General features: G+C 43.3%; 1 protein-coding gene across 3 annotated transcripts in view; it reads right to left on the bottom strand.

Annotated features, from left to right (window-relative positions):
* The window catches only part of MLLT3 (MLLT3, super elongation complex subunit), a 196,778-nt gene extending 195,923 nt beyond the window's left edge, over positions 1 to 855 (bottom strand). For 2 of the 3 annotated variants that reach the window (XM_018571520.1, XM_018571522.1), the window contains exon 1: positions 744 to 803. In XM_018571520.1, the coding sequence (XP_018427022.1) occupies positions 744 to 746 (3 nt within the window). In that variant the 5' untranslated portion in view covers positions 747 to 803. Of the gene's footprint in view, positions 1 to 743 lie in introns of all 3 variants that reach the window. The other variant, XM_018571521.1, reaches the window with a different exon arrangement.
* Between the last annotated feature and the right edge of the window lie 15,831 nt (positions 856 to 16,686).

The following is a 16,686-nucleotide window of genomic DNA, read 5'->3' as shown; positions in this document are numbered from 1 at the left end:
GGGGGGGGGGGTTCACAGGTACACAGACCATTCCATCCAGTAATATATACACACGGCAAATACCTATGTTAGATTAAGATCCCTTAATGAAAACTGCATATCCTTATTGGAGAAGTAACTGAATACACCCCAACAATTCATGCTTTCAGCAGCAGGATCATCAACCTAACCTCAGAACATCCATAGTAGAGGGGTTCACAGGTACAAAGACTATTCCATCCAGTCACAGCCACACAAAAAAAATATAATATGTATTTTAGATTAAAATCACTAAATGAAAACCGTATATTTGTATGGGAGCTGTAACTGAGAACACCCCAACAATTCATGCCTTCAATAGGATCATCAATCTAACCTCAGAACATTCATAGGAGGGGAAGGGGGGGGGGGGTCAGACATGTATTTCTTTCTTTTATACACACACACACACACACTAGGTTCTCTGAATTAAACTGCATCTCCTTATGGAAGGAGCGACTGACATACAAGCCAACAATTCTAGATCATCAAGCTAATCCCAGAACACCTATAAGAGATGGGTTCCCAGGTACACAGACCATTCCATCCAATTATAGATAGGAGAAAAGCCTGTCAGAAGAGAGCTGTCTAGGTGCGATGATGGGTAGAAAGCAGCAAGGGGCACCCAGCATCAATGGTATTGAGGTGGGTGTTGGGGTGACATGCTTAGGGGGAGGCTGTCATTGGCAAGGTTTAACCAGTGTGTGGCCAGGACGTGAACGCACCATGCTAGCGGCGCCTCGTTCAGCTCCGGCAGCAGTGGCTCCTGGAAGTCCGGGCTGCCTTTATTGTGCGGGCTCAGCCAAGCTCCGAGATCCACCTTTCCCCGGATCCAGGTCTCGGTCCACCACCTCCTCCCTTGCAGGTGCTTTAATCACAATCCACTCCGCATCCCCTCCTAGCAGCCTGTCTAAATGCACAACTCCAGCTGCGGCTTTTCCGCCAAAGTAAACCATGCAATCCAGATGACGATCCGGTTGTCGGTGTGCAACCGCCGGGGCTTCCTTTTAATCCAGATACATGCTTTCAGGTGCCGGCGATCCACGGTGCAGGGTTGGTGCCCTGAGCAATCCCCAAACTCTCAGATCATGCCAGTACACATCGTGATGCCCCTCCTATGGCTTGTGCTCGATCGTCAGTGCAGGCTCGCTATCACTGTACGGTGCCGGTCCATATACCCAGCTACTTCTCCAGGCGATCCCATCGTTTCTAGCGCAAGCGTCCTCCCTTACAGCAAGTGCAGCGGAAACCACGATCCAGGTTGAAGTTAACAGCGGGGATACATAGATGGCAGTGCCGTGACTGCAGGCAGAGCCGGTCTGCAGAAGGTTGCATTAAAGGAAAAGGTTTGTTCCACCCCCTCTACTCACCGAGCTGGCCATGCCTAGGGGTTGGGGCAGCCTCTTTTTTTTTTTCTCCTCCTTTAAGATTTATTTGTGCTGCCCTCACCAACAGAGAGGGAGGATCAGGAGGAGGTGGAGGGCAAGAAGACGATGGCAGCGAGCGTTGCCTATCTGTCTGCTTCTCTCTCCTTGGCTCACTACACTACAGCCGGTAGCTGGCAGCGGTGCCACGCATGCGCACTGGAGCCGCCACTGCTGCCATAGACATAACACAGCGCAGGAGTGAAGGGGGGGGGTCTGCTGAGAGAAGAAAGAAGGAGAGAAAGGGGGATTTCTATACTGCTCTTCGGGTTTGGAAGGGTACACTGAAAAGTAACAAAGCAGCAGCGTGGATTGTAGCCCAGAAACAGGTGATAGAAGAGGAGAGGTGGAAAGTGAGAACAGGGCTTGAAAAGTGGCAAGCATCAATGAGGGAGCAGACAGCATCAATGGAGCCAAGATAAAAAAAAGCAGCTAGCATTAATTAGTAAAGAGGTGTGAAAGGAAGGAAGGATGTGGAGGGTGCTTAGGTGCAGGCTCTAACCTGTACTGCTGACAATTTGTCTGTGGCCATATAATGCTTCACACCAGGCTAGGGCTCAGGGATGACAGGGGCTCATTATGTTTCAGCAACTCACATGGAGTTCAGTGGCTTTAATCGTAACATGGAAGTCCCCTAATTTGTGACAGATAAGCCAAGATCATAGCATTGTAGAGCAAAACAATATACCAAGCTCTTTAGTAGATTCATGTTGTTTTATGGCCTATTGTTTAAAGGCCCTCTCATGGCTGATGGCAAATTGACTCAAGGGGTGACTTGCAACCCTCTAGACATGTGTCAAGAGCCTTCCTTTGCTTTGCAGGCTGTTTTTTTTACAGAAAAATTACTATAACGCCTCTTTTGGTCTGCTGGTAAATTTACCCATGCACTGGGGTTCCTCACTGCATGGTTTAATGCTAGTTTGGCTGGGGGGGAAGGATACGTTCTAATACTTTATTCCCTGCTCTCTTGACCGCCAGCATTTTCCTCTGTTGTCCAACACTACAGAATGTGAGTCCCGGCAGCTGACACTGCTCTGCTGTCCAAGGCTCCAGAATGTGGGATTCTGACAACCTGCCCACTCCTGCTGTCCATCACTACAGAATGTGGTCTCTTGGCACTCTTCTCCGCTGTCCAACTCTCCAGAATGTGGGTTCCAGACAGCATGCACACTCCTCTACTGTCCAAGCTCCAAAATGTGGGTTTCAGACAGCCTGCACACGCCTCTGCTGTCCAACTCTCCAGAATGTGGGCAGCCAGGACTTTCCTCTGTTGTCCAACGTTCCAGAATGTGAGTCCCTGGAGCCGACACTGCTCTGCTGTCCAAGTCTCCAGAATATGGGTTCCAGACAGCATGCACACTCCTCTGCTGTCCAAGGCTCCAGAATATGGGTTCCAGACAGCATGCACACTCCTCTGCTGTCCAAGGCTCCAGAATATGGGTTCCAGACAGCATGCACACTCCTCTGCTGTCCAAGGCTCCAGAATGTGGGATTCTTACAATCTGCACACTCCTCCGCTGTCCATCACTGCAGAATGTGGGCAGCCAGCACTCTCCCCACTGTCCAACTCTTCAGAATGTGGGCAGCCAGCACTCTCCTCTGCTGTCCAACTCTCCAAAATGTGGCAGCTAGCACTCTTCTCCCTCTGTCCAAATCTCCAGATTGTGGGCATTAGGGAATCTCCCCCCGCTGTCCAATTCTCCAGAATGTGGGCAGCCAGCACTCTCCTGCACTGTCCAATTCTCCAGAATGTGGGCAGCCAGCACTCTCCCCGCTTTCCAACTGTCCAGAATGTGGACAGGCGGCACTCTCCTCCGCTGTCCAACTTCTAGAATGTGTGCAGCTGGCATTTTCTCAGCTGTCCATCTCTTCAGAATGTGGGCAGCCGGCAGTCTTCTCTGCTGTACAACTCCAGAATATGGACAGCCAGCACTCTTCCCACTGTCCAACTCTCCAGAATGTGGGCAGCCGGCATTTTCCTCCGCTGTCCAGTTCCTCTGAAAGTAGGCTCTTGGCCATCGGAACTCTCCTCCTCTGCCCAACATTGCAGAATGTGGGCTCCCAGCAGTTGGAACTCTCCTCTGCTGTCAAGTGCTCCAGAATGTGGGCTCCCAAAAGCTGGAACTCTACTCCACTGTCAGACACTCCAGAATGTGGGTAGACCCTCACCATTATCATCTACATGCAGGACTGCAGGTCCTGCATTGTACACGATGAAGTCAGAGAGCTGCAAATAGCTGGGCAGCAAAGTGAAACAGCTTCACACAGAGAGAAGGAAGCCTGCCCCCTAGCCAAACAAGCATATAACCTATGCAATGCAGGGGGACCCCACTGCATGGGTACGTTTAACTGCATGTGTACATTTAACAGCAGCCCCTTGTGGAGCTTTACCGCTACTCTGCAGCTTGCAAAATAATAACAAAAAATAATAATAATTTTTCATTTAATTTTTTAACGCATCTCCAGAGGGCAGCAAGTCATCACTTCTCTCTCCCTTTTGGCTCACCGTACACATTACAATCCGACCATACAATCTCTCTGTGATTGGAGGAGGGGAGATTGTGACGTTCATCCACACCTCCAATCACAGAACGCCTTGCATTGTGTGAAAAGAATGCAAGCCTTTTTCTGAATGGAGGGTGGTGAAACGCAAGCAACCCACTGTGATCAGTGTACTACAGCCAGAACTTGTAAGCCCAGTGTCAGATGTTCAGTGCCAGGCGAGTGTGGGCTGCAGAGATTCAACCAATGCTGCAGCAGGCGGAGATGGGGCACACTTCATCAGTGGTAATTTATTTTTACTGTGTAAGTATGCAAAAACTGTTTTTGGTGAGAGTTTAGACTGCAGTTTTTTATAGGCAGCTGGATGAGCATGGCATTTTTACAGCTAAACTCCGGGATAAGCAAAAGTTGTCTAAATACAAAAGTCGTGTGCATTCTTAGTTGAATGATGTTGGGGTTTGTGTATTTCTTCCTGGTTTTGTGGAGTAATCCAGGGTGAAACATTTCCTCTGTGCAGGAGCTCCCTGTAATAAAGACTGGTCATTGCTGTTCTTCCTTCCTGTGCAGGGTGACTGGTCATGTATCCGCCCCCTCCTGCAATTTTCTGCAGGCAGCATACAGAGGGTTTGGCCTGCTGGTTCCCTCCCATAGCTCCTTTCTGCACAGGCTATATGCAGTGGTGGACCTAAGGAACAAAGGGCCCTCATGCAAGATTTTTTTTTTGCCCTTACCCCTCCCCCAATATGCGTCCCTAATATTTACAGCGATGCAGTATGGCAAAGGCTATAGAGAACTACACATCCCAGCAATACTTTATATAACAATAGCATTTCTGTATAAAGTACTGCTGAGATTTGTAGTCCTCTATAAAGGGTGCCATTCTGCATTGCTGCAACAGTACTTTATACAACATTAGGCTACAAATAATCATTATTTTAATGAATTATTTACCCTTACCTCTGCTGTCTTCAGTTGTTTCCTGTGTGTGTTCTGTTTGCTGGATACTCACTGCCGTCCGAGGCCCCATGGCTGCCCCATGATGTGCCTGCAGGGCCGTCTTCAGTGCCTCCTTGTTTCACGACTCCCTCCTCACAGCGGCCGGCGGGCCCCATACTATCTAGGCCGGTGGACGGGCTCCCCCATTTCAGCATATCGCTGGGCGGGCACCCCCATTTTGGAGTGTCAGATGTTAAGATCAGTATCCAGCGGCTGGCGGGCCCCCCATCTCTCGCTGGGAGTGTCGGATGAACGGATGATCCAACCCTCCCGGCGCAGAGACTGGGGGCCCGCTGGATACCGATCCGGTGCTATCCGGCGGCCGGCAAGTCCCACCATTTAAGCACAGGGACTGGGCTGGGCCCCTCCAGACTGAGTCCCCGGTGCGGCTGCACCGGTGGTAGTTCCACCACGGGCTATATGCACACAGTGATGAAATCACCAGTTATAACCCGGTTTGTAAAGGCAGTAGGTGCATACAAAGTAAAATGTATATCTTTTCTAGCTGTTGAGCAATATATTTGAATGAAAGTTTTTTTGTTCCTGGAGTTTCGCCCCCTGGAATCTGCCGCCCGAGGCAAACGCCTTGTTTGCCTCGCGGCAGATACGCCCCTGTATATGCTACAATAATGATACACTTGGCTTGCACAAAGCAACCATTATATACTTTATATAAGGTCTACCCAGTGTGGCTGTATAAAAAAAAAATATATATACATAGAGAGAGAAAAGCGTTTTTAAAAAAAGGAGAAAAAGGATTATATTAAAGCTGTCTTTTCTAGCGCATTACAAAAATTGAAACCATAAAATGGGTGGTTATTATTGACACTAGGGCCCCTTTCACATGGGCACCGTGAGTTCCAATCAGCTGAGGATTAGTGCATTGATCCCCTACTGATATGAGCGCTGTTGTGACATCCATGTCCATCCAGTTTTTTCCTCCATCTTGAGAAAAAAAACTTACCGCACCCATGTTGGTCTATGGGGAGTCAGATCTAAGTGGACATGTGTCCATTTACATCAGATTATCACTGACCCGTCATGATCCGGTCCTCCAAAACGGAACTGTGCTCCGTTTCTGGACCTGGCCGGAGTTGGGAATAATCAGATGTAAATTGATGCACATCTGTTTAGATCCAGCTTCCCATAGACTAACGTCAGGCTTCTGATCAGATCCATCTGAAAAACTAACTGACAGGTGGATCTGATCGGAATGCCCATGTGAAAGGGGCTCTAAGAAAACTTTACCATATTGTTCATCTTATAAATGTCGGGGCCATATCACACCAGCATCCTTATAGCAGAAATTTGCAGCAGCCACAAATCCCAGTGCTGCCGGTTTGTAGCGATGTACAGTGCTACTGCTGAAGCTGACTACAGTGCTTGTCTAAATAACTAATGTGTCTTCATCAGTTGCATTAGAACATAGTTGTAAACTGAAGTTAATGAACAACTGTAAGTAAAAATGTTCTTAACCCTTGCAGTGGGGCTACCCATTCACTGCAAGGGTTAACTGCTCATTTTTGCCTAAGGTCAAAAATAACAAAGTTATTCTTACCTGACCTGATCCTCTGAGCTGGCTGGCCATCACAGCGCTCCCATCTCCAGCGATGGAATCGTCCCACTGTGTCCCCACATCCAATACACTGTGTATAGAATGTGATTATTTACGGGACCTTAGACCGCTGCAGCAGAGGGGGAGTATAAATTTGTTATTTTTGACCCTGGTCAAAAATTAGCAGGTAACCCTTGCTGTGTGGGGGTAACACCACTGCAAGGGTTAATAAAATTTGTACCAAGAGTTCTGGTTTAATGATTCTGTAAAGTGTGATGTGGTGGGTTACAGTACATTTAATTTAAATGGGTTGCCAATGCACCTTTAGGGCTTGTTCACACCAAATGCGGTGTGTTCCAGAGCGGTAGCCACGCCCCCTCCCGGCTCAGAACACAGGGGGAAGTTTTGTGAGGGATTGCGGTGCGCTCCAGCAGCTACTGCTCTGGAACGCACCTTATTGGTGTGAACAAGCCCTTAGTCCACCTCAAACTGGACCTGATCCTTTCTTGGCAACACACTGAACAGTAAGGCTTGCTTGGTTATTGCCTTTGGACAGGAAAATAATGTTACTTGAATGCACCAACAGCTATGTACAATATACATAGAGTATTGATCACTAGCAAAATATCTTTGTTTGTCCTCCAATCTTTGGTGTTCATTTATATATTATTAACACGATACTGAAACCTCAGTGGTTACTGTTGGCAAAAACCATATTTCATCTCTGCTCTCTTTTTTTATAGCCTCAGACAGGATCTGTTAATATGATTTTGGAAATAACCTGAGCATGGACTTTTTGCAAGCATTTATTACAGCAGTTAAAGCTGAACTCCAAACCCCCAAAAATGTATTTATATATATTCCCTAATAGCCACAAAGGACATAAATCCACCTTGTGTGCACCAAATGCCTGTGCAAACCCAGTTATTACTTTAACGGATACAATAGCAGTTACCCAGCACAAGGAGAGACAGCAGCAGTGACTGGTCTGTACTACAGGGAGCTGCTGCACAAAGGAAACATTTCACACCGGATTACTGCATAGATCTGGAAGAAATACACAAAGCACACCAAGATTCAACTAAGAATACACATGCCTCTTGTACTTAGACCCCATTCACAATGAGCGACATGGATATCGGATTTCGTGCTGAGCGGCTTTGAGCTACATTGTGTGATATTGAGCCACAGTGCACATTTTATCGCTACATATCGCGTTTTTGCTACATTGGGCTGTAACCAATAAACAGCGATCTTGATGTGACATCATTCTGTCCTTCCATTTTGCAGTGCAAAAGTGACCCTTCTGTAGCGCAAATATCGCGCGACAAAGTCATGCAATATCGCCGGTAATGCGCGATACCATAGAGTCCATTGGAGCCGAATCGCGCGACATCTGCGGAAAAAAGGGTCATGTACGAGCGACAAGCTTGAGCGACGAGCTACAGGCGACATTGAGCTATGAGATGTGAACAGCTCCATTGAAATGCATTGGACAAGCTACATAAAGCGATATTGCGTGGAAATCGCGCGATAAGCCGCTCAGTGTGAATGGGGCCTTAGGCAATATGTTTTTATCCTGGAGTTCAGCTTTAATTCAACATAGCCTCACCTATGAAGTTCTTGTAGTACCCTTCTTGGTGACTACATAACTGAGAGGGTATTCTAGAAAAATTCAGAATGGGCAGCTTATGGGAAATCAATACCGAGGGAGACACAGAGACTACCATTGCTGATTTACATTTGAAAATGCTAGTTGCCTGGCTGTTTCTGCCTTCAGTTACCCTACCCAGAACAAGTGTGCAGATCAAGAATTAAAAGTCAGAATTTCTAGTGTGTATACTTACTCTATGGCAGTGCCTCAGAAGTGCTAACTCCTTGGGTTTAGCATGGCAGCAAGGGAACTAGCGTTTTCAGAAGATGCGGTCACCAATGTGTTCTTTTAACCACTTGCTGTCCGGAGCAATTTCTTACTATTTGCGCACACATGATACAATATACATTTTTGTAGGGTTGCACGGATACCAAGTACAGTACTCGGTACAAGTACGAGTACATGTACCGATACTTTTGAGCTCCTAGACTAGACTAGAGAAAAATTTAGAAGTTAGGAGGCAGCTGTCATATGTAAGGAGCACACGGAGCTCCTGGGATTTGTACATCTCTGTTTTATTGTATGATTTTGTTTTTATAAATATAGATAAAGTGATGCACAGATATGAGTTTTGCGAGTACGAGTACTGGTACTTGCCGAGTACTTACAAGTACGAGTACTGATACATTATTGTTTATTGTCATGTGACAGTTTTTCTAAAACAATACAGACTACCGGTAACGATTTCAGGACAGTGGTGGAGTGCCAGAGCCAGGTCCCAGCTGCAACCACTGCAACTCTGACAGTTCTCCTGAAAATGCCAAGCATTGGTACTCGAAAAGTATCTGTGCATCCCTACATTTTTGGCTAGAAAACAGCTCCAGACCCCATACAATGATATATGTTCTGAAAGCAGAGGCCACGTAGAATAAAAAGATGCTAGTTGCAATTTTTTATGCTGCACGGTATTTGGGCAAATGTTTATCAAACCGGTATTTTTAGGATAAAATAAGCTAAATTAAAATTTAGTGCGCAGAAACAAAATATAATACCCAATTTTTTGGTAAAATATGAAAGACGGGGTCACGCCGGGTAAATACATACCAAACATGTCAAGCTTTAAAATTGCAATCGCTGTGAAGCCGCAAAAAACGTAAATACCCAAAATTTCCCATAGGAAATGCTTTTACCGATCTTCAGTTTAGTGCCAACAGTGATTGACAGCACTAGAATTATTGCTCTTACTCTGTCGTTCGCGGCGATATGTAACGTGTAGCACAATTTTCATTTTTGCAGCCATGTTCTTGTTTTAAAGGAGAACTATGGGGTTAAGGCTTTTCCCCATAGTTCTCCTTAGGGTAACGGGAGGACACAAACTAGCGTCCTCCCGTCACCCTAGGCTCAGTATACCGCTAGAACTATGAGGTGAGTGAAAAGCACTCACCACATAGTTCTCCTTTAACCACTTCGGCGGGCCGCCGTCTATAGACTTATTGCGGCCCGGAAGGAGTTCTGAAGCCCCAGCATATACAATGTACTATCTTGTTATAACATCAGCATTGTATGAGGAATACATACTAGAGTTGTTTTTAATAATGCAATCAAAGCTTACTTGAAAATAATACTTTTATGTAGTGAGTGCTGCCTTCTGTCAGCTCATCACTTTCAACAACTTACTGGATTCCTAGTGTGCTTTCCATCTCTTTCTCTGCTGCTTGGTGTGATGCAATCTTGATTTCTCAAGATTACATAGCCCACAATGCATTGCTTCCAGCAAGAAATGATGATGTTACATTATGGGAAGTTCAGACAGCAGGCTTAGTTAGAGTGGTGACAAAAGAAAGTGCATATTCACAGGGCTGGGTGAAATTGTGTCAATAGGAAGTACATGCTATGGACATCTTCGGTAAGTACGTTTACAAACTTCTAGATCAATATGGTTATTAGGAGTGGGATAGAACGTATGGAAATTCAATACAGAAATACATATTTCTTGGTTCCATTGACCACTAGAGGGCACACTAAGTCCTCTAGAAATGTCCTTATTTGTCCTTGTCAAAAAGAGCTAATTATGGTTCTAATAATCTCATGAAGAGCGCCTTCTAGACTTTTCACGTACACTCTGCTAGTCATTAGAAGAATAAGACAAACACTAGGAACAATACTGGAGCCCTAACATTAGTGACATCATTAGTTGTTTAATTATGTGTTAAAACAGTATAACTTAATGCAGTTATTATGTGGGGAGTGTACATGATCATAATCCAGCATTTGTACATCGATGTCTACACATTTCCAATTTACTTAAGCAGTATGGAGAACATTTGATAAATGCATAACGTTTAATGTCAGGCACCAAAGCCAAAAGCCAAGTGCAAAATGTTGCCCTGGCAAAGATCTAGTAAACAGCGCAGAGTGATAATAGATGTATGAAGCTGGTTTACATGTGGAATGGGCAGCTTTTAGGAGTGATATTTGACCATTACAAATGCATTGTTGGCATCCATTACTATAAGTACATGAGAGTCATGATATTGAACTTTTAAAAGAACTAAGCTGGCTGCCTCTTGATTATTATTTTTTTTTATTTTATTCTATGTTTATTGTTCAATTCTGACCATATTTTAGAGTGCTAGTTTTGTTTTTCCTGCCTGCAGAGCATTCATCTGCTTTGAATTAAACAAGAGTTAAATAGGGCAAATCAAGGGCTCCTGCAATGCGTGCTCTGAACTTTGCTAAGCACAGAAAAGATGCTTTATTTCCTGTTGTGAACTCAGTCAGGACCCACAATTACACATATGCCTGTACGCAAACATCAGAAACAGCTATGTTAGGAAACGGAAAGGGTCACTTCACATTAACCCTTTCACTGCTAGGGGCTGCCTCCAACCTCTCATTTTACACCTTTTCTTCCTTTTTTTTTTTTTTTTTTCCTTCCGCCAACAAAATTCACAGAGCGGACTTGAACATTCAGTAGAGCACTGCACATTTTCTTGAAGCAGGGAATCTGGAGAATTATAATGATTATTTCTTTTTGTATGGCTCATGATAACTGCAAAGATTTGTTTTACCAATATGATATTTTCACTAAAAAAAACTAAGTAGTCTTTAGAATTTCTACTCCATATAACAGATAAACCTGTGTTGATAAATGAATATGCCAACATTTAGATTTGTTTGGTTTTACCCCTTAATGACAGAGGTTAAAAACAAACCTTAAAGTGGAACTCAAGGATTTTAAAAAATTAACCCTTACAGTGGGGCTTCCCCCTGCACTGCAAGGGTTAAGTGTTCATTTTGACTAGGGGGTGAAATTGAATAAGAAATGCTTGCTTGATCCTTGGTCCCACCTAGTTGCCTCTTCTCCTCCAGGCTCCGCCAGTCTAAGGACCCGTAACGTCATCACGTCTTATACGGGACTATTAGACATGAAGAGGCCGAGGGACATGGAGCAAAGGGGGAGAGATGTGAGTTTTCACTGCCACAGGACCAAGGAACGGGTGAGTATATCTTCTTTATTATCCTCCTAGAGAAAAAAGAGCAGTTAACCCTTGCAGTGCGAGTAGCCCCACTGCAAGGGTTAGTTTTTTAAAATCCTGGGATTCTTCTTTCAGGGCTTGTTCACACCATCTCCAGACCAGTGCATTGATCCGCTCAAAAAAATGCAAACACAGTAACTCCAATTAGTTTTAAATGAGGTTAGTTCACACCATTGCATTCAGTTCCAGAGCTTTAAAAAAAGTACAGTAGCGTGCTTTTTTTTGCACCGGAACAAAGAAAATTGGCATGGACAAGCTTAAACCCAAGAAAAACCATTATAAAAAATGCACCGGAATGCATCAAAAATGTACATAAACGTGTATACGGGAAGGCATTCAGAACCAGTCTGTAGATGGTGTGAACAGGCTCTAAAGCCAGAGAGAATACAAGTCCTGTCCACCACTGCGGCAGAGGGACTCCTAATTCAACTTTGACAGTTAGCATGACATTAAATTGGTGGGTAAAGTTCCTTTTTAAATAATTGTTTAGCCAGCAGTTGGTGCTCTCCTCTGCTCCCGTAATTGAAAAAAGGCCTTTGATGTCCTCCTGTGCAATGCAGGACCACTGGTATCTATAAGTAAAATCAACGTGTAAAACGCGTATACGTGTAAAATCAAGTTTTATTGTTGTTGACCCAGCATAAATCCATAAGTAAACACCTTCAAACACTCCCCCATGTCTTCTCCTGTTATGCGTTTCACCACATAGGCTTAATCATAGAATCACCTCTACGACGCGTAAGAGGAGAAGGCACGGGGCAGTGTTTGAAGGTGTTTACTTAAGGATTTATGTTGGATCAACAACAATAAAACATGATTTTACACGTATACCAGCTAAGTGCGGCTGATATTTGAGGTTTCTTCTGGGAGGTGAAAATGCACGTTTGACCTGCACCCGATGTGCGTGGTTGGTATATGACTGAAGATAGAATTGGAGCGGTAGGATTCTGGTGTTTGCACCACTGGTCTTTCAGTGACATCAAAGAGGGGGCAGTCACAGAACTGGGAAAGAGAAGTGGCTGTTGCGGTCAGTCATACAGCGAGGAGGAAGTCTACAAGAGCAAGTATTCTTCTGTTTTAAATCCCCACTAGACTAAACAAGCATTTAAACCTTGTTATCTGGGAAAGGGGAGGGGGAGCCATATTACTAATTTTTTTAACTGAAGTTCAGCTTTAAATTCTAATACAAGTACACATTAGGGTCTGCGCTCCCCAGATTTATACACAAACTTTTAGCTGGTCTAAAACAAGCTAAACATGGTTTGAGACTGGTCATATAGCTAAACAAGCTTTTAGCAGGATTTTAAAAAGCCAAATATGGTTTGAGACTTGCATAAAAACTTATGAAGTTTTGTAGCTAAACATGGATTTATTGCTGCATTGCCATTCAGTGTGACAAAATACAAAATAAAGAAGTGAACTTATGGGATTGTTACCTCCCACTTCCGTCACTTCAGCCTCTGTAATATCTGTAATATCCATTTCCCCTATGTTGTCAGCTGTCTTCTTTTTCTATACCCTTTAATAAACCTTTTGCTCCTTTAAATGTACCTGTCCTAGCCTCCTTATCTGTAGCACTGCTAATTTCTTCAACAGGCTTTCACTTTGTTGTCAAGAGCAATTTGTGCAAGGGATAAAATAGACAAAAAGAAGAGGCCTGTAGTCAAGTCATTTAACAACTGGTTACAGGCCGTACCCTGTTTCCATGAAAATAAGACCTACCCCGAAAATAAGACCTAGTACCATTTTTGGGAATTGCTAAAATATAAGACCTACCCCGAAAATAAGACCTAGTTGCGACCTTTCCCAGGGCCGGTGGTGGTATAAGGGGGAACTTTAAGCGCCGCGGGAGAGAATCAGCGGTGCCAACGAAGCCATCGCTAGAGGAAGCGAGGCGGCAGCGGAGGGAGCAGAGCCACATAAGCCAATGCTTCCTCTATAGCGCCGGCTCCTGTCACAGGTGGAGTCATACCAAATGCACTCCGTCTGTGAGGAATCCATAGTGAAAGCGCGCTTAGCTCATTCTGGACAGCGATTGGTTACCAAAATGCTCTTGGAAAGCTACAGCACCCCTGATTGCTCTGATCGTCCTATTCTTAACTTTGTCATTTTGGATTATTTAATTTGGATTTGCACTAACTTTGGATTGTTGTACATTAAAAAAATAAAAAAAAATAAGACCTACCCCGAAAATAAGACCTAGTGTGTTTTTTTGAGCCCAAAAAAATATAAGACAGTGTCTTATTTTCGGGGAAACACGGTATGTATATTTTTCAGCATTTAAAATGAAAAAGAGCCCAGATTTATAGTTTTTAATTATAGCTAACGTATTTGAAGCTTTTTGTCTTTGATAGTCTGTCCTAGTTCTATTATGTTGAATTGTAATGACAAAACTAGATGTTTGCCCCATATTAAGTAGAGATCTAAGGATATTCGACTGCGGCTAAATTAAATGATTCCACAAAGAGTGCAATCTCAAAAACCTTATGGATCAATTTCCTCTCCCTTGCAGCATAGAAAGGACTGTCTCTCTCATTTCCAGATTCTAAGAGAAGAGTTCTTTGGTCAGGCAAATACAGATATGAGTGCTCCACACTCAGTGATCCACTGTTTAAAAAAGAAAAAAAAAATTGCAGGTTTATTTAACAAAGACCTCACAGACCTCAGCACTATGGTCGCATCTTTGCCCCTCTCCTCAAAACAGAGCCTGGGGCCATTTGCTTTGTGATTGCGTGAGCTGTACTAATCGGGTATGTAAACTAACTCCTTTTTAAGACAACAAAGAGAGCCTGCATAAATGGAGGTTTGCAGGTGAGGCCAAGACCTCTACTAATATAAACCTGGAAAGACTGGAGTTGGGCTTTACAATTCCTTTTTTACAAGTTCTGCCAAGTAGAGAGTTAGAAGAATTTATTGCTTTGATCTAAGTTAATTTCTGGTTATTAAGAAAAGTCAATATTTCAATAGTGAAGATTGTCAGTTCTTTAACTGATGCTGCAGGATGAATTGGTTTTGGAGCCTAATGAATTTGGAAATGGAGCGTAGATGTCTGGCCTAAGGCCTGGCTCACACCTGAGCCTTTTTGTAGCTTGAAGTTCAAAGCTTCAAAATGGTCAACAACCAAACCCCATGCTTTTAAATTGTGTCTGTTCACATATGAGCAATCAGATCCCTGTAGATCAATGCCAAAGGCTAAAAAATTTAGAAAGGGGCGGATTTGTCACCACAGAGTTCATTGGAAACACCTGAAAAACTCCTGACTAAAACTAAACAACTCCTGACTAAGACTAAAAAACCATCTCATTTTCGTGCAAAAAAGAAAATAAGACAGTGTCTTATTTTTGGGGAAACACATTAGTACTTAGCTTTCCATTGGTTAAAACACTCAGGCCTAAATACGTCTAAAAAAAATGTGTAAAAACACACAAATAAAAACACTTCAAAATCACCTGGAAATGCTCATGCTCAGGTGTAAACTAGGCCTCAATATTGGATTTGCAATAGTGTCACTAAGGATATTGTGCTTCTAGAGCTTTCCCTGAAGTGATTTCTGTAGATACATGGGGTCACCATGCAAATTACCGATAAGACTGGTCTACAAGGAGAAAGCCTCGGAAATGAAAGTAGCTAAATTTTACCAGAATTGGGTCACTAATAAAGGAAAATTAAGTCCTGAGTATTAATTGGCTTTAGTTTCCAAGATACAGCTTCAGATCAAAATTTCATCAAAATGATTAAAATTTATGAAAGGGATGTGCGATTATGCTCCATAACTTTTCTGCAATATGTGATAAAGCAATGAGAATGGTGCCACACCAATCATTATAAATGTATATTTTTATTTATATCAATAACATAACTTGCCATTCTTTTATTGGTTTTTCATGTCTGAATCTAGAGAGTAGGATTCTGGTGGATCTGGAATTGGCAAGTCCTCACCATGGGGTACAGGATGCAGTGCGGATGGAATGTTTGGATATTCCACAGACCACTTCTTCTTTCTTGAGATCCCTTTTGCAATTGGGGGAACCATGCAAAAATAGCAGTCACTACTATGGTTGGTGGGTTCTCTCCACACCCTTGAGACTGCGAAAGGCATGGACTTTTTCTTCTTGTTTAGCCAATGACGCAGATGAGTTGCACATGCAATGCAACAATAATTAGGGCCCCAACTCTTGCATCCAAAATATAGGTGGTATGGCTTTTTTTTTACCACTGCCGTCATACTGCACTTTTGAGATGCAAATGTAACCTTGCCACAAATGTAGCAGAAGTTATCTGCGTTGTTTACACAGTTTCGAGGCATCTTGGCTTCTGAAGGAAAATATCACCCAACTGTTCCTTGGAAATGTTATACAATGACACTTTCACAAGCCACCAGATGTAACTGTATGATGCGTAGATCTGACCAAGACAAATGTACCTTGCAGTAAAGGAACAATAAATTACAGTTAGGTAATAATCTTTAGTCTCAAAGTGAAGATACATTTATATACTTCCATGTGGTACCATATTCATTGTTCTACCGTACTTTGTTGAGAAGTTACGAGGCATCATGATCATCAGACACCTTCCTCCTTTGTTAGCAAATATACTCCCCTGTGTATAAATTTTTATTGTGAAATATCTTAAAAACTTTAGCCAACCAGCATTTTTACCACCTGTTTTCTACTTCATCTAATCAAAATATGTAAGAATTAACACATTTTATGTTTGAGGTCGATAATTTCCCAAAATTTGGAGACCAGTGTAATAAAGGTACCTTATAAATTGTTTAGCTTCCAAAACTATTTCTGTTTTAAGATGCTAATGAATTTAGTGATTTTAGGTTTATAACCTAAGTTAATTACTTAGATGACAAGGAGAACACGATTGCTGATGCTCTATCTCACTAGCATTTCCAGAGGTTTAGGGAATTGGCTCCAGCAACAAACTGTGAGGAAGTGAATTCTCAGAGCACTTATTTGGTATTACTTGGCACCTGATTCGACATCCGTTAATGTACTAGTTAATTGATAGCTGATAAAACAAAGTGCTTATGCAGTTGCAAGGAAACTG

This window comes from Nanorana parkeri, unplaced genomic scaffold, assembly GCF_000935625.1.
Source record: "Nanorana parkeri isolate BGI_ZX_2015 unplaced genomic scaffold, ASM93562v1 scaffold1773, whole genome shotgun sequence".
NCBI lineage: Eukaryota > Metazoa > Chordata > Amphibia > Anura > Dicroglossidae > Nanorana > Nanorana parkeri.
This window is presented reverse-complemented; position numbering and strand designations above follow the sequence as displayed.